The sequence below is a fragment of the Rhincodon typus genome, chromosome 10 (assembly GCF_021869965.1).
Source record: "Rhincodon typus isolate 14 chromosome 10, sRhiTyp1.1, whole genome shotgun sequence".
Taxonomy (NCBI): domain Eukaryota; kingdom Metazoa; phylum Chordata; class Chondrichthyes; order Orectolobiformes; family Rhincodontidae; genus Rhincodon; species Rhincodon typus.
In genome coordinates this window covers 37,519,168-37,545,981 of record NC_063341.1, presented here as the reverse complement: position 1 = coordinate 37,545,981, position 26,814 = coordinate 37,519,168, and the positions used below count along the sequence as shown (strand labels likewise).

At 41.1% G+C, this 26,814-nt stretch overlaps 1 protein-coding gene across 2 annotated transcripts in view; it reads right to left on the bottom strand.

Annotated features, from left to right (window-relative positions):
* The window catches only part of fggy (FGGY carbohydrate kinase domain containing), a 310,186-nt gene that overhangs the window by 257,318 nt on the left and 26,054 nt on the right, over positions 1-26,814 (bottom strand). Inside the window, exons 2-4 of one of the 2 annotated variants that reach the window (XM_048601899.1) lie at positions 18,754-18,941; positions 15,139-15,250; positions 3,066-3,217 (exon numbers count right to left, since the gene is read on the bottom strand). In XM_048601899.1, the coding sequence (XP_048457856.1) occupies positions 3,066-3,217; positions 15,139-15,250; positions 18,754-18,930 (441 nt within the window). In that variant the 5' untranslated portion in view covers positions 18,931-18,941. The remainder of the gene's footprint in view (positions 1-3,065; positions 3,218-15,138; positions 15,251-18,753; positions 18,942-26,814) is intronic. The other variant, XM_048601900.1, reaches the window with a different exon arrangement.

Genomic DNA, 26,814 nt, shown 5'->3' with positions numbered 1-26,814 from the left:
CTCTTTGTTTCCTGTCATTGAGGCAATTTTGTATTCATTTTGTTACTGTCCTTCTTTTTCTATGAGCTCTAACTTTACCCAAAATCTTTTATCAGATGTTTGGAAATTGATATTCACCATATCAACAGCATTGCCCTCATCAACCTTCTCTATTATCTCATTCAAAAATTCAAGATGTTTGTGAAACTTGCTTTTTTTCCATTCACAAATTCAAGCTGGCCTTCCTTATTTTACTTGCATTTGTTCTCAATTATATATTCTAAAATGTTCCCCAACATTCAAGTTAATCTGACTGGTTTATAGTGGTTGGTTTGATCCTTACCCACTTTTTCTGAACAAGGCTCTAACAGTTGTAATTGCACCAGCCCTGAGTCTAAGGCTGACTGGAAAAATATGGCCATTGCCTGTGCAATTTCCACTCTCACTTTGATCACCGTGAGGTCCTCCATGGCCATTTTAGGTGGACAACGAATGCTGGCCTAGCCAATGATACCCACGAAGAAAGAATAAAAAAAAGTGTCCTTGACTGCAAATCATCCAGTCCTTGTCAATTATCAACTTGATGTACAGACAGCCTATCTCCCTATCACCCTTAAACCTTCCAAGAGTCTGAAAGACCTCCTCTTTCACCATGAGCTGGCCAGTATTTTCTTTCTTTGTGAAAGACAGACTTTTAAAAAAATGTATTAATTTAATACCTCATCTACAGCCCTTGCCTTCAAACGTAAATCCTATTTTTGGTCCATAATCAGCCCCACTCCTCCTCTTATACCTTTTTTTAAACAATTTATAAACCTATAAAAAATGTACCAAAATGGAGTCTCCTGAGACTAATTACACTAATTTCTGTTTGAGATCATAGTGGTTTTGGGAATTTTCAGCTGTCCTACTGTCTGGAATAGGAACAATATTCTCAATCCCACTTCATGATGAGATAATCAGGTGTCAGTGACTCCAGTTCAGGGCCACATTTTCTGTCATTTGAGTGCCCACATCACAATGTAGGTATCTTGGGCTTTTGCCGAATGTAAGCAGTAGGAAAAGTGACACCAGAAGGTCATTTACTGACTAAAAGATGGTCTTTCCTATACAATTGGCTTCATCTGCAAATGAGTGATTAGTTGTTAATCCATCAGCTTTACCATGTAGATTTGAAGCCAGAACCTAGGCCTAAATCACTAAGTGTGCCTCTCTTCTGCCACTCCATTGATTTGTGAGCAACGTTCAGACTTATACCTATATTGTTGGGTATTAGAGGCTTGGGCTGAGAAACTTCCCCCTATGGGAATTCTCTGTCCTCAACCAACCCATTTTGCCAATTTCCAGTACCTGGAATTTGAAAACAAACCTAGTGACCTGTATCCCATCAGGTATCCCACCTTTGTCAGATTTTCTGTCCCTAGCTTTTATCTTGGGAGTGAAGTTTGGGCTTTGACACAAATGTCTGGAAACATAGAAGATAGGAGCAGGAGGTGGCCATTCAGCCCTTCAAGTCTGCTCCGCCTTTCATCACAATCATGGCTGATTGCCCAAGTCAATAGCCTATTCCTGCTTTCTCCTCATAACCTTTGATCCCATTTGCCCCAACTGCTATTTCTAGCTGTCTCTTGAAAACATTCAATGTTTTGACATCAACTGCTTCCTGTGGTAACGAATTCCACAGGCTCACCACTATTTGAGTGAAGAAATGACTCCTTATCTCCATCCTAAATGTTCTATGCTGAATCCTTAGTCTGTGACCCCTGGTTCTGGACACACCCACTGCTGGGAACATCCTCTCGGCAACTACCTTGTCTAGTCCTATTAGAATGTTAAGTCTCTACGAGATCCCCCCTCATTCATCTGAACTCCAGTGAAAACAATCCTAACATAGTCAATCTCTCCTCATACATCAGTACCGCAGTCAGCCTGGTAAAACCTCGCTGCACACTCTCAAACTGAAAATGGTTTGATTTCAGCAGGAACTATAACAATAGTGATTTTAAATAGGAAGCCACATAGCTATACAACTCACACAAGCGGAGACTCGGGGACCGCTTTGCAGAACACTTACGCTCGGTTCGCAACAAACAACTGCACCTCCCAGTCGCGAACCATTTCAACTCCCCCTCCCATTCCTCAGATGACATGTCCATCCTGGGCCTCCTGCAGTGCCACAACGATGCCACCCGAAGGTTGCAGGAACAGCAACTCATATTCCGCTTGGGAACCCTGCAGCCCAATGGTATCAATGTGGATTTCACAAGTTTCAAAATCTCCCCTCCCCCCACCGCATCCCAAAACCAGTCCAACTCGTCCCTGCCTCCCTAACCTGTTCTTCCTCCCACCTATCCCCTCCTCCCACCTCAAGCCGCACCTCCATCTCCTACCGACCAACCTCATCCCGCCCCCTTGACCTGTCCGTCCTCCCTGGACTGACCTATCCCCTTCCTAACTCCCTACCTACACTCACCTTTCCTGGCCCCATCCCCGCCTCTTCGACCTGTTTGTTTCCTCTCCACCTATCCTCTCCTCTATCCCTCTTCTATCCGCCTCCCACTCTCTCCCTATTTATTTCAAAACCCCCTTCCCCTCTCCCTTTTCTGATGAAGGGTCTAGGCCCGAAACGTCAGCCTCTCTGCTCCTATGATGCTGCTTGGCCTGCTGTGTTCATCCAGCCCTGCACCTTGTTGTCTCGGATTCTCCAGCATCTGCAGTTCCTACTATCTCTCTCACACAATAGGATAATGCCTGGAGAATTTTAACTTCAAATCAGTCACATAAGCATTCTCTGTGAAGCACACGTACAAAAGTAACTCACTGTTTGAAATTCTTGCCGAATTTGCCTTTTTGCCAGATTTATTCCATTCAATGTTTAGCTGAAAATTATACTTATACAATAATCTACATAGTGCCGGAATGGAATAACTACCTCAATTTCATATTCTCCTGGGATCTTTCTTTAATTAAGTTGTAAAGAAGAGAAAAATGCAAAAACAAATACACTTGAAAGTTTCTTTTCTGCTTAGCGATGCTTTTCAATACCTCTTATTTGTAGTAAAGAGGTTTAAAGATAAAAGACTTACTTCTTTTAACCACAGAAGTTTAGGTGGCTGCATTTCTGGAGACATTACTCCACCCACATACTTTAGCACATGGTGTTTTGTTTGATTTATGCGGTCTACTTGATCAACTGCTCTGTGATCCATCCACATGATAACATTCCTGTTGTTTATGCCTGCATTATGTGAAGCAGAAAATCATCAAAACCACAGCATAACACATCTTTTAATAACACGATTCCCTCAATATGTCAAGAAACAGAAGCTGCATTCCAAATATCACGACAGATTGTCAAGTAGCAATTATTTTTTGGCAATGAAGCTAACTTTCCAATCATTTCATCCCTGCCTTAGAAAAACAAATCCAAAAGCATATTTAGAATAATGCAGATGAACACCATTACATCCATAATCGAGCAAAGCAAAACCAGGGAAACCTATACTTCACTTTTTTTGAGTTTTGTTGGGCAAAATTGGCAGCAATATTAGTTACTAGTGGTGTACCTCAAGGATCTGTTTTGGGGCCACTGCTGTTTGTCATTTTTATAAATGACCTGGATGAGGGCGTAGAAGGATGGGTTAGTAAATTTGCAGATGACACCAAAGTCGGTGGAGTTGTGGATAGTGCAGAAGGATGTTGTAGGTTACAGAGGGACATAGATAAGCTGCAGAGCTGGGCTGAGAGGTGGCAAATGGAGTTTAATGCGGAAAAGTGTGAGGTGATTCACTTTGGAAGGAGTAACAGGAATACAGAGTACTGGGCTAATGGTAAGATTCTTGGTAGTGTGGATGAGCAGAAAGATCTCGGTGTCCATGTGCATAGATCACTGAAAGTTGCCACCCAGGTTGATAGCGTTGTTAAGAAGGCGTACAGTATGTTAGGTTTTATTGGTAGAGGGATTGAGTTTCGGAGCCATGAGGTCGTGTTGCAGCTGTACAAAACTGTGGTGCGGCCGCACTTGGAGTATTGCGTACAGTTCTGGTCACCGCATTATAGGAAGGATGTGGAAGCATTGGAAAGGGTGCAGAGGAGATTTACCAGGATGTTGCCTGGTATGGAGGGAAGGTCTTATGAGGAAAGGCGGAGGGTTTTGAGGCTGTTTTCGTTAGAGAGAAGAAGGTTAAGAGGTGACTTGATAGAGACATACAAGATGGATTAGATAGGGTGGACAGTGGGAGCCTTTTTCCTCGGATGGTGATGGCTAGCATGAGGGGACATAGCTTTAAATTGAGGGGTGATAGATATAGGACAGATGTCAGAGGTAGGTTCTTTACTCAGAGAGTAGTAAGGGCGTGGAATGCCCTGCCTGCAAAAATAGTAGACTCGCCCACTTTAAGGGCATTTAAATGGTCATTGGATAAACATATGGATGATAATGGAATAGTTTAGGTTAGATGGGCTTCAGATAGGTTTCACAGGTCGGCGCAACATCGAGGGCCGAAGGGCCTGTACTGCGCTGTAATGTTCTATGTTCTATGTTCTATATATGTTTAAATGGAAAATGAATCTATAATATCGACTTTTTGATACCTAAAGGTTGATTCTGAGTCTATTCTTTAATAGTTAGCCTGAAAACTCATAAAGTCATGCACTTACATGCATACTGCCTGTACACAAATAATGGTGAAGTTATTTTTATACACAGTAATAGCAAGTTTAACCGAACAATATTTTTCTGTAAACTTAAAGTAACTATTTTTTGAAAACAATGACATTTACAAAATAGCATTTGGGTACAACTTATGGAGGGTTACAGCATGTTACCCTTTTAGTCCAATTAATCAAACTGCATATACTTTATAAATGCCAAACTGGATAGATACATGCTGCTTTGCAACATGGCGATTGTGGGGGGTGGTGTGGTCATGCTGATGGGGTGCACAGGACTCCCCCTATTGATGTGCCCCTCCACCCCCATTTTCTTCCCATCTTTTCGAAGTGGCCCTTTCAAAGATGGCCTTCATACTCTGGTCGGCCTAGCTGTGCCCAATATTCTAGATATTTCTTAATCAACCCATTCAGAGATGTCATTGTGCACTTCTGGAGCAGGTGGGACTTGGTGAGTCCAGGCCACCTAACCCAGAAGCAGGGACTCTGCAACTGTGTCACAAGATCTCTTGCTCGGTATTTTAAGGCATTGAGGGTGGACAGAGGTCCTTAACTGTCAAATTAATTGGTAATTCAGAGCCTCAAAAGGCCAATAGGCAATTGGCCTTGTGGACAACTTGTGCACCCACTGTTTTATAGGGACAGTTGGAAATGGGCAAGAAGGCAGTGAACCAGACCCCATATATATTGTATGTGCCACCTCTATCAACATACATACTTGGACGAAGGGGGGCATATATCATGCCTATAGTTTCAATGTTACCCAAACCAACTGAATGAAAGTCTTCTTTTATTTGCTAGCTACAAAAGTCCTAAGTGAGTTCAGTCTGATAATTCCCCACATCTTATTGGTGCTACAATTAAATATTAGCTGCAAACTAATTCATGGAAATATGAAAAAACACATAAAAAATAAGGAAGTCACTGATGTGAAAAGTAGAGATCATACCGAATCACTACGTCGGCAGAAATCACTTGAAAATGCTGATTCTGACTGACATGGTGAAGCAGTGCTCTATTTTTCTAATATAACATGCTCCCCCAAGACAATAGAGAAAACACATAAATGTTTAAGTTTACTGATCACTCAGTCTCAGAGCAGGAGTATTGCATTACCTCTGATTCAATGCTTGTGGCCTCTCAAATGGAAAGACAAAATTGATAAATTTATCTTCAAACAACACAGCCTCAATTGTGAAAACTGTCAGGCTACCACTGAAAATCCAATCTCCCAACAGTCCTCACATACCCTCCTCCTACCAGCAAGGCCTCCATAACAGAGATCCTAACAGAGGCCTACATTTCCTCAAATAGTTAACATATTGCCCTGGAGCAACAATGAAATGGCTGATTCTTCGGATCACCAGCTCCATATAAGTAACTCTCAGAGTTTTGCCAATCTCATTGATACTATTAAGTCTACTTTCCCATATATCACTGAGTAGGTGCCTAACACAAGCATTATGGCAGGAATGTGCTCACATGGTGGTCCTGGATCTCTAATTTGCAAACAATATGTCATTTCATGTGGGTCTAAAATTTGCAAATAATGTTTCTCTCATGTTAATAAAAGCAAAACACCATAGATCCTAGAAATCTGAAGTAAAAACAAAAGGCTGGAGAAACTTGGCAGCATTTGTGGAAATAGAAACAGGGTTAATGCTTCAAGTCAGAGAGTCATAGTCATAAAGTCACACAGCATAGAAAAAGGCCGTTCGGCCCACCATGTCTATGCCTACCAAACTTCAAACTATACTAAATAAAAACCGAAAGAACTGCGGATGCTGTAAATCAAGTCACCAGATCCAAAATGTTAACTCTGTTTTTCTCTTCACAGATGCTGCCAGACCTGCTGAGCTTTTCCAGCAACTTTGTTTTTGTATCAAACTATACTAATCCCATTTACCTGCACTGGGTCCATATCTTACTATGCCCTGGCATTTTAAGTACTCATCCAGATGCTTCTTAAATGTCACAAGAGTATCTTCCTCCACCACCCTTTCAGAAAGCACGTTCCACATTTCTCCCACCTTCTGGGCGAAAAAATTCTTTGTAAGATCTCCTCTAAATCACTTGCTCCTCACCTTAAAATTATACCCTCAGGTTCTAGACACATGTGTCATAGGGAAGAAATTCTCAAGATTTACTCTGTCTACAACTCTCATTATTTTATATACCTCATCAGATTCCCCCCTCAACATCCTATGCCCCAAGGAAAGCAAACATAGCCTATCCAGTTTCTCCTCATAACTGAGGCTTTCCATTCCAAGAAACATCCTGATGAATCTCCTCTGCACATTCTCCAGTGCAATCAGGTCCTTCCAGTAGTGTGGTGACCAGAACTGCACATAGTATTCCATCCGTGGCCTAACCAATGTTTTACAAAGTTGCAACAAAACTTCCTTGCTCCTATATTCTACACCACGGCTAATGAAGGCAAACATCCTGTAAGTCTTCTTCACCACCCTGTCTACCTGTGCTGACACCTTCAGAGATCTATGGATTTATATACCAATGTCCCTTTGTTCCTCAGGTCTCCCTAGGGACCTCCAAAAACGAATCATCTTGCACGTTTCAGGATTAAATTCCATCTGCCATTGCTCTGCCCAGTTTACCAGCTGATTTATATCAAACTGCAGCCTGAGACCATCCCCTTAGCATCAACAATATCACTAAGTTTCATGTCATCTGCAAACATAATAATTATACTTTTTACATTCAGATCCAAGTCGTTAATGTAAATAATCAACAGCAAAAGTCCCTGCGCTGATCCCAGTGGTACACAGCTGGTCACAAGCTTCCAATTACAAAACAACCCTCCATCTTCGCCTCCTATTTTTAAGCCAGTTTTGGATCCAGTTTGCCAATTTGCCTTGGATCCAATAGACTCTTTCCTGCCGCATTAGCCTTCCATATGGGACCTTGACAAAGGCCTTACTGAAGTTTATGCAAACATGTCACAACTATCTTTTCAAAAATCTCAGTTAAATTAGTCAGATAAGATCTCCCTCCAACAAGTAAAAAGTTTAGCCTGCAAAGGATTCATCAGCTACTGAAGATGAGGACTACTTCAATCTCCCTTAATCACATTTCACATATTTCTGATACTGAAGAAGCACTACTTTAAAGGGTAAGAATTCATGAGACGCATTGAACTAAAGGGTAGCACAGTAGTAAATAGCACTGAACACAAAATAGGCTCTAAACAAAATCTTCATACAACTAATACTATGCATGCAGACACTGTTGTCAGAATAGTTGGAAACAGCTTCACTCAAAATGAACGGGATTATATCATATAGGGTATTTCCAGCAGCTAATATAGACAATGGTGTCATAAAGGCAGTGACCAGAGGTGATGATGAAATGAAGGTCCTCTGAATGATCAGCACAAATGTATTTTGCAATTGGCAATGAACTGCCCCCTCCACACCCTCTTCAAGCTACTGCCCTCTTGGTGGCCCATGAGTTATCAGAAACCTTTGTGGTAAGGTTAGGTTGCAAGGTTAACATTGTGCTAAAGATAACACATTAGCACATTCCTAAAGCTCCAGCTGGACTCTTTTGAAGAGTCATTCCTTCATCCATCAAGTCAGCTGATGAACTTGAAATGCACCCTTAAATTCTAGTTGTGTGTCCCCTGATGAATATGTCTGATAGAAAAATATTGTTCAATATTATACTAATCAGCAATGGAAAAACAGAAACATCTTTTACCACTATGATTGATACTTATGATTTTACAGGCATTATCAAGAAACCTAACTTTCTGGGTCAAAGTTTGCTCACAGTACAGGATGTCTTAAAGTTATTCAGACTGCTTCCAAAAAGCAAGCGTACATTTTCATCATGCAATGGTCACAAACTAATCAGAGAAAGATGCATGATTAGGTTATGCATTCTATCACTTGTTACTCTTTGGAGATTCCTGTCAATCAGTAAAACTATGGTGGCCACTAATACTGCTGCTGGGTGACCATATGAATGTAGATCGACTCTCCCACTTAGCTAACAAATTAATTGTGATGGACAGTCTCCACAAACAGTTTCCTTATTTAACTAGCACTTTGCTCCATACTTTCTGGCATCAATACTGGCTGGTAAGGCATCTGTGCTGCCTTTCCAGTCTAACCTTCCAACTTTGCTTCTGTTCATCCTCAAGAAACACAAAAATATAGGAGTATTCATGGAGGGAAGCACATTGTGATTTACTTAGAAAGCAAGGCACGGACAACTAAAACCTACCAAGAATAAACATCCAATTGCTTCCATCCCTGGTATCTACAATGCATCATTGACATTGTTGGAAAGACAAAAGTCACCAGTGAAGCAGTCTTTCCTTGCAAAAATGTCAAGCATGCTAGCATCAATTAAACAAAAGATGATTCTACTAGCTGATGCATGTGCGCAAGATGAAAGATATTTGCATTCTCGTGGATATGTGAAACAGGGTGGCTACCCATGTCACAAGAGCAATAGGGAGCCAAAATTTCTAATTCAAGGATGCTTTGAAAAGAAGCATGAAGGTCCTAATAAAAATCACAAGTGAGGAAACTCTGGCTGACGACTGGAGCAAATTGCAACACCAGCTGTGGCCAGTAATTTGTCACCATGACATGTGGTGTCAGAAGCTCCAAGCAAATGCCAGCCCTGCTTCATCCCACATTACTGGCAGGGGACAACTTCATGTGTGACAGACTTTGCCTTTCCAGCTTTGGCTTCTTCAGCCATCAAAAGAACTGCAGATGATTTCATCTGACCTCAATAAAGTTCTGAGGCTGCATTCCCATCATCTCTCACAGAGGAAAGGATTTCCATTAAGCCAACCAGAAATTAGAAACATAAACCTCAAGGCCCCAGGCAGATGATAGTCACAATACATTTCAAGTGCATAACCTGACTGGACCAGAATGTGCCTATATTTATGGATTCAGATCATTTAAATTGGTTTGACATACCCTGGACACATGCCTTGTAGAAAGAGAGCAGCAATAATAACCAGCACCAAAAATTAGCCGCCAGAAATCCACAAGGCAAAACACGATGTTGAATACTTGTGAAAAACAAATATTACCTTGTTCCTGGCTTCACCATCTCGTGCCTACTTCTTCTCAGATCCTCTGCCAATGATCAATGCCTAAGCCAACTGTCCTGCACTTAACTGCAATTCAGCATCCATGCAATGTGCTGACAACAAAATGAGGAAACAGCCATCACTATGGCCCTCATATCTTACAGACATAAATAATCTATGCTTATACCTATTTCAGGTGCAAATATTTTGCCCTTGGGGGAAAGTCTATAACAGCGATGAAAATCTGAAAATACTCCAGCTGCAAAACAAAGAAAAAACAAACCCCATACTGCTAGCTAAGCCTGTTTTCCTGCTAGACTAAGAGCTTTGAACATGTAAATCAATATACAAAATAGGACAGGAAAAGCCTGTCTCTTCCTGACATAACAGAACTATGTCATCAACCCCTTTACCTCCTTGCCTTAACAACTGTAAATAATATCTTGGTGAAAATTCCCATTTTCAGTTCAGTGTTTTGTGGAGTGAGATTCATGGCACCCAGTCCACCATGGCTAGAGCAATTTTCCCATGCAATTTTTTGCTTTTCACCTCAATAATTATGCAACCAGACTCTCTGGCATCTTTCTCATGGAATCACAAGACAAAAGAGGTGAAAGTGCTTGCCACTACTGGGATCTTCTAGGTTATGCCACTGTCACCGTATTTATAGCACATGTACACACCATTTCATGGGGACTGGATATCTAGTGGGATGACACAAAGATAGGTGGTAGAACAGGTAGTGTTGAGGGAGCAGCGAGGTTGCAGAAGGACAGGTGAGGAGAGTGGGAAAGAAGTAGCAACTGGAATACAATGTGAGAAAGTGTGAGGTTGTACACTTTTGGTAGCAAGAATGGAGTCATAGACTACTCTCTAAATGGGGAGGGGCTTCAGAAATCTGAAGCACAAGGGACTTGGGAGTCCTAGTTCAGGATTTTCTTAAAGTTAACTCGCAGATTCAGTTGGAAGTTTGGAAAGCAAATGAAATGTCATTTGTTTCAAGAGGGTTAGAGTACAAGAGCAGAGATGTACTGCAGAGACTTTATACGGTTCTGGTCAGACTGCATTTGGAATCTTGTGAGCAGCTTTTGGCCCTGTTTCCAAGGAAGGGTATGCTGGCTCTGGAGGGGGTCCAAAGTAAGTTTACAAGACTGATCCCAGGGATGAAGGGCCTTTCATTGGTGGACTTGTTGAGGATTCTGGGACTGTATTCGATGGAGTTGAGAAGGATGAGGGGAAGAGCTGATTGAAACTTACAGAATATAAACAGGCCTAGATAGTGTGGACGTGGACAAGATACTTCTATTAGTAGGAGAGACTAGCACCCAAGGGCACAGCCTCAGTGAAGGGACAACCTTGAGAACTGAGATGAGGAGGAATTTCAACCACATGGCGGTTAATCGGTGAACTCGTTGCTGCACAGGCTGTGGTGTCCAAGTCATTGAGTGCATTTACACCAGAGATAGATAGGTTCTTGAATAGCAAGGGGATCAAGGGTTATGGGGAGAAGGCAGGCAAATGGGGTTGAGAAACATACAGCCATGATCAAATGGCGGAGCAAACGCGATGGGCTGAAGCCTAATTCTGCTCGTATATCTTATGGCCTGAAAATCAGATGCAATCAGATCCAGAGAAAATTCAAGATGCACAGAAAGGGGATCATCTATTTTGGATTATATATGAATGAGAATATTCACATTTTGGAAGTGGAACCTCACCTATAATTAACAAGGCTAAAAACATAATCTCTGCAGACATGGAATGCACAAATAAACTTATATTACAAGGAGGTATTTTTGGCAGATATACAAATTCTAAGCAAGGGTGCAGCACCACTATTGAGGACTGTCTTCAAATAAAGCAAAATACTGCAGGTCTGACAGTGTCTCTGGGGAGAAAAACACAGTAAAGCATCTGATTCGAGTGAGTAAGTGTGTGAGTGAGTGAGGTCAGTGAGTGAGTGAGTAAGTGAATGAGTGAGTGTGTGTGTGTGTGAGTGAGACAGAAACAGATAGAAAGAGTAACAGAGAGGCACCATGTGCTTGACATTGTTACTTTTCTCAGGGTTAGCAGTTAATAAAACTGCCCTTCCTTTCACTAAAAAAAATCTTGTCATTGGTCCCTTCCGGTTTTTGATGAAAACATTTCAACTGGGTAAAGATATAGGCATTGATAAAATCTAAATCTTCATTGTGCGGACTGAGCAGGTTGAAAAGAGGTGAGCTGAGATATCCCTCCTTGCCTGCTCATTACACTGTCAGTAAAGGCATCCTTCCAGAGACCCAATGTGGTTTCTGGTCATTCAGGAATACCACAAATGTGATCCTTATTGCACTGTAAATCCAAGAAAAGTGTATTCAACAACCCAAAGAGTTCTTCATGACTGTTATTGATCTGTCAATGGCCTTTGGCTCTATCAACCAGGAGGCCTTCCAAAGACTTGGATGTCCAGCAAAATGTGTTACTATCCTCTGACTACTGCCCCACAGTATGATAGCAATAATGCTCTGCATTGGATTGGAGACCAAGTTATGGCCAACTTCCGCAAAGAGCCATGATTGAGTTTCAAGTTGACAGGAAGGTTTCCAACCTCAACCAGCTGAAAGCTAAGAGAGCAAGTGAACCCCTCCAGCACATCCAAGATTTACAATATACCAACTGAACTGTTACAGTACATTCAAATGACAGCAACATAAAGGGTTGATCCCTCTCTCAGCATCAACAAAACCAAAATAACCTACAAACCTTCCCTCAATCACACAACTACACATTCAGCTACAAATGTTGATGGAGGCATTTCAGAAATTGTTGAACACTTCAGCTACTTCAGTCAGAAGATTGCTATTACAGAGATCTAACACCAGAACGATCTGTGCCAGCAAGCCTCCAAAAATTACATAATTGCGAAATTTCAATGACACCCTTGTCACCACACTTCTATGTGGCAGGAAGATTTGGCTTTTGGCACCTGTATCCAAAGCCAAGTGGTAAAACATGTGAACAAACTCCAGCATTCTCACCAAAGTCAATTCCTTCAACATTGCAACCATAATCATGCACGATCAGCTTCCTTGGTTTAAGCATTGCGTGCTCATGCCAAATAATCAGCTTCCGCAACAGGTCCTTTTTCCACAACCTAAGGAAGGCACTTGATCTCCAGGACTAAAGGGTTCACTAAGAAGGCAACAAATTTATATAAATGCGGGGGGTAACCTGACACAAACAATACCGCAGAGCAACACCACAATCAACAAAACACAATACATACAGGCAATGACTGTACAAAGTCTGCTGCGGAGAAGTGAAAGCAGAATTCTGGCCTGAGAGAACCCATACTTCCCCCAACGCAACAACTTCAGTGCAACTCATTGTCCATACCTGAAGACCACTCCATGCGAAATAGGCCAAGAATGGTCCATTGAGTCACCTAAAGACATGCATATAATGATGTCTAGATGACACCATCCTCAAATGCAGTGACTTATAATGACGGCCAACAGAGGAGACGTAAGGATGTGCACAGGCAGAGATGAATAGATGTACCTATAAGGTAAGCTTGTGTGAGGAGAAGGTGCTGGATTAGGAGTTCAGGAGCAGATAAAAAGTTTTGAGGAGACATAAATGTTAGAGCTTTGATCAAATGCCTTTATTTTTCTTGTCCTGCTTAGTTAATTGAACTCCTACCTGGACTGAAAAAAGGATACAATGGTATTCTGCTGACTTCTTGTGCCACCTCTAACCAGGCTTCTGCCATTTCTAGGGAACAACATAACCTGCTAAGTCCTCATAGATCCCTGCAGCATATACAAGAGATGGTATGGGCGCGGGCACGTGCGCGCGCGCGCACACACACACACACACACACAGAGACACATACATATCCCTTCGATGGGAAAATTCCTCTCTGTTCTTCTCACCTCCAAGTGCTTCAGTTTACATGTTGGCATGTCCTTTTAAACAATGGAGCTGAAAGCAGGTCATGTGGGTTACCATCACACACTCTAACACTAATGAGTTGGTTGACTCGCGAATGTGATGCATACTCCAGGCTTCCTACACTACCCCACTGCCAGCTTCTCTTAACATTCTAATTCAGGATCAAAATTTCACCAGAAAAAAGAGGTTATCACAACAAATTCCATGAAACCATTGCTGATTGTCAGGAAAAACCTATTTTGTTCACAAATGTCCTTTAGGGAAGGAAATCTGCCATCCTTACCTGGTCTGACCTATATGTAACTCCAGACCCAGAGCAATGTGATTGACTCTTAACTGCCCTCTGGGCAATTCGGGATGGACAATAAATGCTGGTCCAGCCAGCAATGCCCATATCCCACGAATGAATTTAAAAAACTACAATCATGAAGGAAAAAGCTAACCAGCAAATCAGAAGTAAGTGATTTCTCAAAAGTAAATGTAAAACTTCAAATAAGGTCTGTGCATCTAGCAATGAAGTGCCAACATCATGACAGATTCACCAAACAGAAAAGCAGGACCCAACTCTTTTAGGGATAAAATTAGCTCCAAAAAATATTGTTGTAGTACAAAATACCATCACACAATAAGAAAATATACAAATATTTGAAGAATGAATAAACCAGAAAAATAACCATCCCACAAATATTGAAAGACACAGTCTTCACAAGATGTATATGTAGGACTTTTTATTCATCTATTAAAATTCCTGAAGATATATGCAACCTGTTCTTCCTTCCCAAAACCTATATTTTGACTACATTTGAGTGTTACTTTGCTGTAATACATATCTCATTTCTCTCCTCATTATTTTTTTGTGTTGGAAATTGAACTTCATCTTTTTTCCTGTAACCTTCTTTGTTGTGGTCCACAAAATAGGACAGATGGGACCTACACACTTACCATACTGCATTTTTGCGATTCTTAATATTTTCCCTCTGCCTTCTTGTTGCTTTCCTGATTTTTCTGGGTGTTTCTGGTATTTGCGTTATTACATCTTTAAGCTTTATAGTTAGCTCATGTTATGAATGGTTGTTTGACTATACAAGTGGCGCTTTTGATCTTTATTTAACCTTGTATTGTACATTATACCTCTCACTTTTGGTGACGAATGTCAGAAAGTTTTCCCATATTTCTGAATGCCAGTGGGATATCCCGAATTCATTATACCTTGAAGGAATTAGGTGCTTACTGTCTTAAATATCCTTCTATATAGATTGCAAAGGTGGACTATTAACTAGATGACCATGTTAAATTATGTTATATAATATTACATCACATGTTATTGTCGTGCCTGATTATGCCACGTGCATAACTATTGATACTAGTGAAACTATTTTACAGCAGCAAAAATGCTTTGACCATTAAGTAACTAATGTATAACAAATATATGTGTATATATATGTATATATTTGTGATAGAAATGTGTGAAGCCTTACCTTCCGCATTAACTGCTACAGGCTCAAATCTTTCATCAAGTACTACAAGAGAACAGGTAGCATCAAAGCCAATTCCTCTGAGATAGCACAGATTAGCTACTTGAGCTATTCTCTATAAGATAAAGGAAAAATATGCTGTAATAAAATTAGTTGTTGATTTTTATCTTATAATTTGCACTGTTCCATAAACACTGATCAGATGTTTCCTGTGGTTCCCATCAACTCTTCATTTGCCATCTCAGTTCAATTGGTGATGATACTTGATCGAGTTTCAAAGTTGAGGAGAAACCAGTCACAAAGTTGTGCTCTATTTCAAAGTAAAACTTCTTTACTTGTATAGTTTTCCTCCCTTTTCCTTCACAGTTTCTCTACTTCAAGTATTAGGTAAATCTGGCAGGGCTTTCTAACACCAAAATAAAGCAAAGAACTGTGGATGCTGGAAACCTGAAACAAAAACAGAAATTTCTGAGAAACTCAGCAGGTCTAGCAACACCTGTGAAGAGAAAGCCGAAGTGCTTGACGAAAGGTCACTGGACTTGAAATGTTAACTCTGCTTTCTCTCCACAGATGCTGCTAGACCTACTGAGTTTCTCCTACAATTTCTGTTTGTGCCCAAGAGACAAAACTGAACTAGGAAGGAGGTAACAGCTATATTTGAATTAAGGGATAACTGGGGAGTACTTGACTGGGTGTATATATATACATATCAGGAACAAGTAATCGATGGTATTGGAGATTGTGGTGTGTGAATAGAAATGAAACTCTGACTGGAAAAGTATTTACCCAGACACTGTCTAGCTAGTATTTAACCTCTGCTATTTGAAATTAACAAAGATTTGCTTCAGTTCTGAGGAAGGGTCACCGGACCCGAAATGTTAACTCTGTTTTTTCCTTCATAGATGCTGCCAGTCCTGCTGAGCTTTTCCAGCAAATTTGTTTTTGTTCCTGATTTACAGCATCCGCAGTTCTTTTGGTTTTTATTACTTTAACTGCTCTAAACCATTTCCTTTTCTAGGAGAGACTATACTTGCATCTGATTTAAGGTCTCTTTCAAACAGAACTGAAAAACATTTGAACTAATTTCTTTAAAAATTGCTCATCCTAAATTCTGCTAAACTGATGGATTAATGAGTTTCCTCTCCAGTCATAAATCCCACAGTATAAAACAACTTCCATTAAACGCCAGGAAACATACACTGGTTTAAAAGCATGGTTCCAGGAAGATTGACCTATTTATCTCCTTCACACAAATTGAACCAAACCCATATGTCACTTTTTTCAAATTCAAATTATTTAAAAATGTTTTTAATATATAAAAGTCATACATCTTTCATTACAGAGTATTAAAGTCAACTATTTATCAGAAGCGGCTAGTCAGTGGAGATGGACAACTATTACAAAAAGCACAGGGACAGCCATTAGAAGAAATAACTGGTTGAATGTACAAGATGAAAGACAGGAGGTTAAACCATGGATTCAGAACAGGAAGTACAAAAATGCAAAAAAAAAATGCAGAGTAAAATCAAACTACGGTACAGGGAGCAAACATGCCCCTAGAAAGAGATCATGAACTGTTAAAAAGAATCGTAGGGGGGACATCATTCCAGAAGCAGAGAGAAGGCAAGAAAGAGGGTGTATTTTAACAAGGTCAAGGAATATGGTACAGACAAGGAATTCCAGTAGGAGCAGGTGTGATCTGGAAATCTGAATAGCTATAAATTAAACAGAAGGCAAGATCATAAATAAAAGTTGCCAAACAGCAAGAATGGTAAGGCTGGGGAGAACCTGGAGTGTACACAAAGATGCCAAATAAGGAAAAGCCAGCTCAATCTCATAGCTGAATATGCATGGAAATGAACTCTCAGCTTGTGGCACAAGGTTTTCAAGCAAACCGGGGTGGGGGGGCAAGATATGAAGGTAGATTCACGCTGGGCAGGAAAAGCAATTTTGAAGATTTTCTTGGCCTTGTTTGCAATAAATACTTGGGAATGTCAATTAATATTAAAGCATTCCTGGGGGTGGGTTCAGCTCAGAAGGAAAATGTTTCTTTACCCTCCAAACATAAGGGGACATTCTGGAATTAATATGTACATGGCTTATATGTTGTCTCCAGAACTTGGTACTTTTCAGCAAGGTCTGCCTTATTATAGCACTGCCATGTTTTACTGGTATCATGTGGATGAGCTTTCTGGTGTCTTTATAAGACACTTAGATGATTATTTGTGGGGTGGGAACAGTGAATTTGAAAACATTGTCATAAATGGGTTTAAAACAAAATTCAAAACCATCTTCTTAGACATCACCAGATCATTCTGATCAGGCAGCAGGGTGACTTGCAAAAGTCTCGAAGAATTGTTACATATCAAATTATCTTATTCTCAGTGGCAAACCTGATCTTTGCTTGTCTCTTCCTTCCACCTGCCATCCTCACCGCACCCTTAAAAGTACTATGCAGATCAAAAATGCCACAGAATTATCATATTTTGGCACTTGATGTACTCTCCAATTCAGACACAGTCACTTGTAAAGACAAGTGGCTTTTTGACAATGCAAACAGTGGAGAGGCGATAGCTTAGTGGTAATATTGCTGGACCGATAATCCAGAGAAACAGATAATTTGACCTGGGTTCAAATCCCACCATGGCAGATGGTGGAATTTGAATTTAATAAAATATCTGGAATTAAGAATGTAATGGTGACTGTGAATCCATTGTTGATTGTTGGAAAAACCCATCTGGTTCATTAATACCCTTTAGGGAAGGAAACTGCCATCTTTACCTGGTCTGGTCTACATGAGACTCCAGACCCACAGCAATGTGGTTGACTCCTAACTGCCCTCTAGGCGATTATGGACGGGCAATAAATGCTGCCGAGCCAGCGATGCCCTCATCCCGTGAATGAATAAAGGACTTATTTTTGCTCAATATCCAGTTAAAACAGGAGCATGAGTGTAGGATGATAGCTGAAAACATTTGCTTTGCATAATTTTTACTGAAATGGGAACAAGCCACTGTATGAAATTTTGAATTTACTGTAGCGGCCACTCTACTCTTAGATCTCTTCTCAGAACAAACAACTTATTCTTAGTCACAGAATATATTTCTAGCTGTTGAAAAACAGTTAAATATAATGTAGAAGTACAGCACAGAATAAATATGAGGCAGTTGCAGAAATTTCTTAAACTAAATGACTGCGTCTGCAGTAATTGGCTCTTCCTTTCCCAACCACAACAGTGATATTTGCCAATGGCTCATCATCCAGTCCATCGAGAACAAATATCATAATGGCCCACCATCTTATGCCTGGAAATACTGGTTTTATGGGGAAAACATTTTGCCAATTATTCACTAAGAGCATGATTGAAGTGCTGCAATAGTAATCATAATCTTCATGCCAAATGGCATAAGGACTATGGTTGTTGTTGCAATATTTTCATTAATCTTTATAAATGCAGTGAGAGTTGACAGAAAACTATTGTGTTACATTTCAGTGGCTTAAACTGTAGTTCTCTGTATTTGACAGAAGGTACAGGATTCCTATGTTGCAACAATACAGTCTGGTCTGTGAATAGTTGTTTTGTTCAATATTGTCATGCAAACCATTTTATAATTATACCTTTGAAACAGTACAGCACGCTTCCCATATATCAGTAGAAGATTGCTCATAGTAATCAGGATGTGGCTTCCAAATTTGGATTGGTTGTTCAGCCTGAGCCAGCACTTTGCCATGGTGGTCTACAAGTGCTGCTCGTACACTTGCAGTTCCCACATCGATCCCCATGAAGTATTTCATGTTGGGTCAGTCTGTAAATTAAAGAAAGGACATTTTATTGTGAACTGTCCAATGTGATGTTCCATCCATGAAGACCATCAATCATTTACTAAGTCACAAATAAAGAAGATCTCTCAGCTCAATCTAAGAAAGTGACAAGGGATGACAGCAATTCTATGATTTTCTTCATCACTTATGATTTATGATTGATCAAAATGTACTCTATAAAATTCAATACGATGTGCCTTATTTTACAGCAAAATGTCATTTAATTTATTTTAATGTTTAATGTGAACTATTCATGATGTTCTATTGAATAACAAAATCACACAAAATGACTGAGAGTATATTGATATTCAGCAGATCACTCAAGAGTCATACAGCATGGAAACAAAGCCTTCAATCCAACCAGTCTATGCTGAACATAATCCCAAACTAAACTCGTTCCACCTGCCTGCTCCTGGCCCATAACCCTCCAAACCTTTCCTATTCATATATCCATCCAAATGTCTTTTAAACATTGTAAATGTACCTGCATCTACCACTTCATCAGGAAGTTCATTTCACATGTGAACTACCCTCTGTGAAAAATTTGCCTCGTGTTAAAAATGAGCCCCCGAGTCTTGAAATTCCCCATCTTAGGGAAACAACAACTACCATCAACTCTATCTATACCTTTCAATATTTTATAAACTTTATAAACACCTCTCAACGTTCTATGCTCCAGCCTATCCAGCCTTTCCTTATAACTCAAACCTTCCATACCCAGCAACATCCTGGTAAATCCTTTCTGAACCCTCTCCAGCTTGACATCATCCTTCCTATATCTGGGTGAGCAGAACTTTACCCATAAGACCGTAAGATAGAGAAACAGAATTAGGTCATTCGGCCCAACGAGTCTGCTCTTGATCACAGTTGATATATTTCTCAACCTCATTCTCCTGCCTTCATCCCATAACCTTCCATCCCTTTAATAATCAAGAACCTATCTCTATCTTAAATACAATCAATGACTCGGCTTCCAAAGTCTTCAATAGCAATGAGTTCCACATCAACCACTCTGGCTTAAGAAACTCCCCCTCATCTCAGTTCTAGAGGGTCATCCATTCACTCTGAGGGCTGTGCCCTCTCTCTTCCTAATGGAAACATCTTCTCCACATCCACTCTATCCAGGTCGCTTGGTATTCTGTAAGTTTCAATGAGATCCCCTCTCATCCTTCTGAACTCCAACACGTACAGACCCAGAGTCCTCAACTGCTGCATGTATGACAAGTCCTTCTTGTATTCTAGCTCTCATCAAATGAATGCTAACATTCTGTTTGCCATCCTAACTGCAAAATGAACCTGCAGATTAACATTAAGAGTATCGTGAACCAGGACTCCTAAGTCCCTTTAGTGTTTCAGACTTCAGAAGCCTTTCCCCATTTAGAATATAGTCTATGCCTCTATTCTTCCTACAAAAATGAATAACCTCATACGTTCTACATTGTATTCCACCTGCCACTTCTTTGCCCACTCTCCCAGCCTGTCCAAGTCCTTCTACAGCTTCCCTGCCTCCTAACAATACCTGTCCCTCCGTCTATCTTTGTGTCATCTACAAACTTAGCAAAAATGCCCTTGGTTCCTTAGTCCAGATCATTAATGTGTATTATGAATAGTTGTGGTCCCAACACTGACCCCTGTGGAACTCCACTAGTCACTGGCTACCATCCTGAAAAAGACCTCTTTATTCCTACTGTCTGCTTTCTGCTAGTCAGCCAATCCTCAATCCATGTCAGTATCTTGCCCCTAACACTATGGGCTCTTATTTTATCTCGCCGCTTTTCTGAGTAGTACCTTTTCAAAGGCCTTTTGGAAATCCAAAGAAACCACGTCCACTAACTTTGTCTAACTTGCTCATGATCTCCTCAAAGAATTCTAACAGATTTGTCAGGCATAGCATCCCCTGAAGAAGCCATGCTGACTCAACCCTATTTTACCATGCAATTCCAACTACTCCACAATCTCATCCTTAATAATGGACTCTAAAATCTTATCAATGACCAAGGTTAAGCTAACTGGCCAAGTGTCTCCTGCCTTCTGCCTCCCTCCCTTCTCAAACAGGGGTGTTATCTTAGCCATTTTCCAGTCCTCTGTCACCCATCCTGACTCCAGTGATTCCTGAAAGACAACGACCAATGCCTCTACAATCTCCTCAGCTATCTCCTTCAGAACTCTGATATAGTCCATTTGGTTCAGCTGATTTATCCACCTTCCAACCTATCCATGTCCCCAGCAGCTTCTACTTAATGATAGTCACTACACTCACCTCTGCCCCCCGACTCTCTTGAAGGTCTGCTATGTTGCTGATATCTTCCATTCCGAAAACTGATGGACACGCTTACTTCTCTCTTACCTTTTGTATATCTGAAATAACTGCAAAAAGGCCAGTAGCCTGTCACCAAGTCACCCTTTATTAACTTGTGCACAATATACTGTCTGTGGCCAGCCAGCTCAGGCCAAGTCCCCTGAACTGAGGAGATTCTAATCTCCTGGTTATATTGGTCAGCCAGGGATTTCCCGATTGGCCCAGGCTAACAACCCCAAACAAGGATCTCATAGTCAACAAGGTCCAGCTGGTTCCAATCACTACAATATCTAAAAAACTCTTGCAATCTTGTATTATATTACTAGCTAGCTTACTCTCATAATTCATCTTCCGATGCCTTACTACTTTTTTAATTCTCCTTTGCTGGTTTTTAAAAGCTTCCCATGAATCTTCACCACATTATATGCTTTTTCTCTTGCTTTTATGCTGTTCATGACTTCCCCTGTCGGCCACGGTTGCCTCCCAAATTACCCTTAGAAAGCACTGCCATTGCTGATCCACCATCTTCTCTGCTATGGTCCCCTTTCAAACAACTCTGGCCGGCTTGATCCTCGTATCTTTGTCAAAAAATAAATAAAAACCGAAAGAAATGCGGATGCTGTAAATCAGGAACAAAAACAGAAGTTGCTGGAAAAGCTCAGCAGGTCTGGCAACATCTGTGAAGAAAAAATCAGAGTTAACGTTTCGGGTCCAGTGACCCTTCCTTAGTTCTGAACTGGACCCAAAATATTAACTATGATTTTGTCTTCACAGATGCTGTTAGACCTGCTGAGCTTTTCCAGCAACTTCTGTTTTTGCTCATATCTTTGTCGTTACCTTTACTCAATTGTAATACCGTTATATCTGATCCCAGCTTCTCCCTCTAAAAGTGAACTGTGAATTCTATCATATTATGGTTACTGCTCCCTTTGGGCTTCCTTCATCTTAAGCTCCCTAAACAAGTCTGCTACATTACACATCACCACATCCAGAATTGCGTGTTCCCTCGTGGGCTGTACCACAAGCTGCTCCAAACACCATCTTATAGACATTCCATGAATTCATATGCATGAGATCCACTACCAACCTCATTTTCCCAGTTCACCTGCATATTGAAATCCTCCATGATTGTTAAAATCATGCCTTTCTTATAGGACTCTTCTATCTCCTGATTTATTTTCTTCCCCACATCCTGACTATTGCAAGGAGGTCGAGACATAACTTTCACCAGGGTCTTTTTTCCCTTTGCGGTTCCTCAACTCTACCCACACAAATAAAACTGATTTGGTACACAAATTTTGGACACTGTGGATCATGTTAATGCCTCCTTCAACATATACACAGCTGAATATGTGTTGAATTGCATCAGCTCGCAGTCCAAACTAACATTATTTAAAGGCATCATCATTCAAATTTAAAGTGAGGTGCTTATAAATTTCTTTTGCTGCTAGAGAGTTAATGGAAATTACTGTGTATTTTGGAGAAGTCAGCATGGACTTTTTTTCAATCAGAAATTAAGGGTGCTGGGCCTTTTATAGTTATGTGTGTTAGGGAAAAGACCTCTGTCCAGTCTTTGAGGATACTATTGCACTTCCTCTTAAGCTTCACCCTGAAGTGCAAGTGGAACAAGTAACAGAAGAGAGAAGCTTTTTAGAAACAAAGGAGGATTCTCAACACAAAGTCTTACTCCTCTAGGCGTTTTAGAGAATGCCAGAAAAGACAAATCATATTCATAACTTTGTAAATTATAAACTGTATGCAATATGAAATATCTTGGGACTGACATTTCTTTTTAAAATGGATATTAAAATACTCCAAAGAAATGGTCACATCCAACTAGGTCTGTGGATTCAAAGTCTGCCAAGTTTCTTCACAAGACAAAAGGCCCAGATTAGAGATTAGAGGTGGCACTATCAATCACCCAGAAACCAGCCACAAATAATTTCCTGACTTGAATATCTCAAATGCCCAGGGTGAGTATCTATAAAACAATAATCCAGGTTATTTCTTTATTTGTTCATGGGATATGGATGTCACTACCCAAGCTAGCTTTTATTGCCCATGCCAATTGCTCTTGACAAGGTAATGGTGAGCTGCTCTCTTGTACCTCTGCAGTCCTTGGGTTGTAGGTAACCAACAATCCTTTTCAGAACACAGACAGAACAGAAATTGCTGGAAAATCTCAACAGGTTTGGCAGCATCTGTGGAGAGAAATCAGAGTTAATGTTTCAGATCCAGTGATCTTCTTCGTTGTTTCTGATTTCCAGTGTTCGCAGTTCTTCCAGATATTTCAGGAACAGAGTTCCAGGGTTTAACCCAGCAACAATAAAAAAAACTGATAATACCGTTCCAAGTCAGGAAGGTGTATAACTTGGAGGGGATTCCCATGGTATTCCTATGAGTCTGTTGCTCTTGTCATTCTAAACAGTAGAAGTCACTTGTTTGGAAGATGCTGCTCAAGGAGTAACAACCATTTTAACCAAACGCCACATTTGGAAAAACCGAAAAAGGGACTTGAGGAATCAGATAACATAGCAACCATACTGGTCTCTTTTTAGTTATTTTAAGTTTTGTCTGCAGACAGATACAGCACCATGAGAAATGAAAGCTATGCCCATTGTTTGTGACCATTGCATCATAAGGTCTCCAGGCCCTGATCCTCTTTTGACTTCACTACAACAGCAACCAACCATCTTGGAACAAGACAAAATAACTAACTTCTGGACCTGCAGAAAGTCCATCTCTTGGACAGAATTATGCAATGACGTGGGTATACAAATTTGCAGCTTGAATTCACCTATATGTCTTTTTCATCAGGCCCGCACCATGTGGTTCCCAAGATGAATAAACTGCATGAATTATTAACTATTCCTTTTGCTATAATTTTGTACTATTCTCATTAAGTGTTGGCTCAAAAGTGCTGAATTTCAAGTGGAAAGCTGCAGATAGCATTATAAGATGACATTGCGTTTTGACGGTGTGGTTTCAGACTGTACCACCGCAGCATAGACAAATGCAGTCAAGGCTGAAAGACAACAGCATGAGGAGACTGGACAGAGTAGGTACGGATCGTTCACATTGAAATCGTTGAGGGCCAAAGCACTCCACTTTAATATAATTGGCAAAAGAATCAGAGGAAAAGAAGAAAAGGTTTATGCAGCATGTTGACAGGTTCTCGAATGGATTATCTGAGTGTGTGGTTTTTAGAAAGGAATTAGATTATTATCTGAAATGAAAGTCAAAAATTCTGTGATCTGGATTAGAGTTCCAATTTCCAATCTAGATCAGACAAAAGTTACCTATTTACCTACTGACAGTTTTTTGGGCCCTACTTTTAATGAAGGATCCGTCCCAACTCCAGCACTGCAGCAATCCTGTCAGAAAAGAGAGCAGAATCTTCATAGAAGTCCACCTTTTTCCCAGCGGTCCTGACCATTTCCAAATAAATAAACAAAATGTAATGGTCCTAAAATCTCTATGACTAGCTACTGGAAGAAAATGAGATAAATCTGTAAGGGGGTATCGTAGCAGGGGACTGAGGGGGTTGGGTGGCATGTGAGTGAGGGGCTAGGGTAGTCAGCCAGTCAGATAGGTATGACACAGTAAGGTGGAAGGTGGGTGTGTAAGTGGGTTCAGTGGTAGGTGACTAAAGGAATGATGGCGGGTAGGTCTGAGATAGGGTGGTGAGGTATGATTTGAGGCGTTCCAGTGTTGGGAGGGATTTGGGTGTTCAGGAGCGGGGACAGGTGTCTGGTGTGGAATGGAACAACTGAGTATAGAAGCACAGCCAACTGTCCGGGGAGGGGTGTCATGTGCCTGGAGGTGGGGTGGGGTGAATGGAGGAGGGTGGACAGAATGGTGATTGGCATGACTACCAATCATAAAGTAGGATCACCTATAAATCTGTGGTGTAGAGCTGGAAGGACACAGCAGGCCAAGCAGCATCAGAGGAGCAGGAAAGCTGACGTTTCGGGCCTAGACCCTTCTTCATCTACACCTCTACACCTTGTTATCTCAGATTCTCCAGCATCTGCAGTTCCTACTATCTCTCACCTATAAATCGCAAGCTTTATTAACAGGTTTTCTTTCAAAAGGGACATGCAGCCGAAAGTTGACCAAATATGTATCATCGGTGGCCATCCGGAGACACAGGCTCCGGAATGTCACACCTGCTAAGATGTTAACGGCACTTCAAAATGACAAAATGTACTTGTAAAACTGAATTTGCAATCCCCCAGGAGTATCTCAAACTGTAAACATGTCAACAAAGACAATAGTCTGAGTGAGAGACGCGTTTGCGCATTTCCCTTTTCAAGAATGCACATGAATAGGGGTTAAAAGTGAATTTCAAACTCGGTCTGTGCATTGTGATCTGATGTCCTATGGTGTTGACTACAATATAGTGAGGCTCACTGCTCTAAGAACAGACATTTAGACACTCTTGCACAGCAAGTAAGGATAAAGGAAAGCTTATCCCTTATACTGAGTGCTGCCAATAAAGTAACTACTTAAAGGAATCAGGACAAAAGAATTCAAATCAGCCTAAAAGCCAAAAATCCCATTTGTCTCTTCGACAAGCAATGTCAATGTTACTGGCAATACCCACTGCAAGAGCCACAATGTTTAACTATCTGCTCTTCATGAACAGTACAGAGACTGATCCATATATCTTCTTATTTGGCCTTTTATCCTTTTAGGGCTCACCTCTTATTTCTAATCTGTGTGTATGTGTGTTGTGTTACTATTTTTTCTTGTGCTCAGTAATTAATAAATTTATCTTTTTATTAATTCAAGAAAGTCTGCTTATGTTAAAACCAAAATTCATTTGGCTCCAGGTGAAAGATATCCATAAGGGAAAGGAGACAACAAGGTGCAGGGCTGGATGAACACAGCAGGCCAAGCGGCATCATAGGAGCAGAAAGGCTGACGTTTCGGGCCTAGGCCCTTCATCAGAAAAGGGGGAGGGGAAGGGGGTTCTGAAATAAATAGGGAGAGAGTGGGAGGCGGATAGAAGATGGATAGAGGAGAGGATAGGTGGAGAGGAAACAAACAGGTCGAAGAGGCGGGGATGGAGCCAGTAAAGGTGAGTGTAGGTAGGGAGTTAGGGAGGAGATAGGTCAGTCCAGGGAGGACGGACAGGTCAAGGGGGCGGGATGAGGTTAGTCGGTAGGAGATGGGGGTGCGGCTTGAGGTGGGAGGAGGGGATAGGTGGGAGGAAGAACAGGTTAGAGAGGCGGGGACGAGCTGGACTGGTTTTAGGATGCGGTAGGGGGAGGAGAGATTTTGAAGCTTGTGAAATCCACATTGATACCATTGGGCTGCAGGGTTCCCAAGAGGAATATGAGTTGCTGTTCCTGCAACCTTCGGGTGGCATCGTTGTGGCACTGCAGGAGGCCCAGGATGGACATGTCGTCTGAGGAATGGGAGGGGGAGTTGAAATGCTTCGCGACTGGGAGGTGCAGTTGTTTATTGCGAACCGAGCGTAGGTGTTCTGCAAAGCGGTCCCCGAGCCTCCGCTTGGTTTCCCCGGTGTGGCTTCCTCTACATCGGGGAAACCA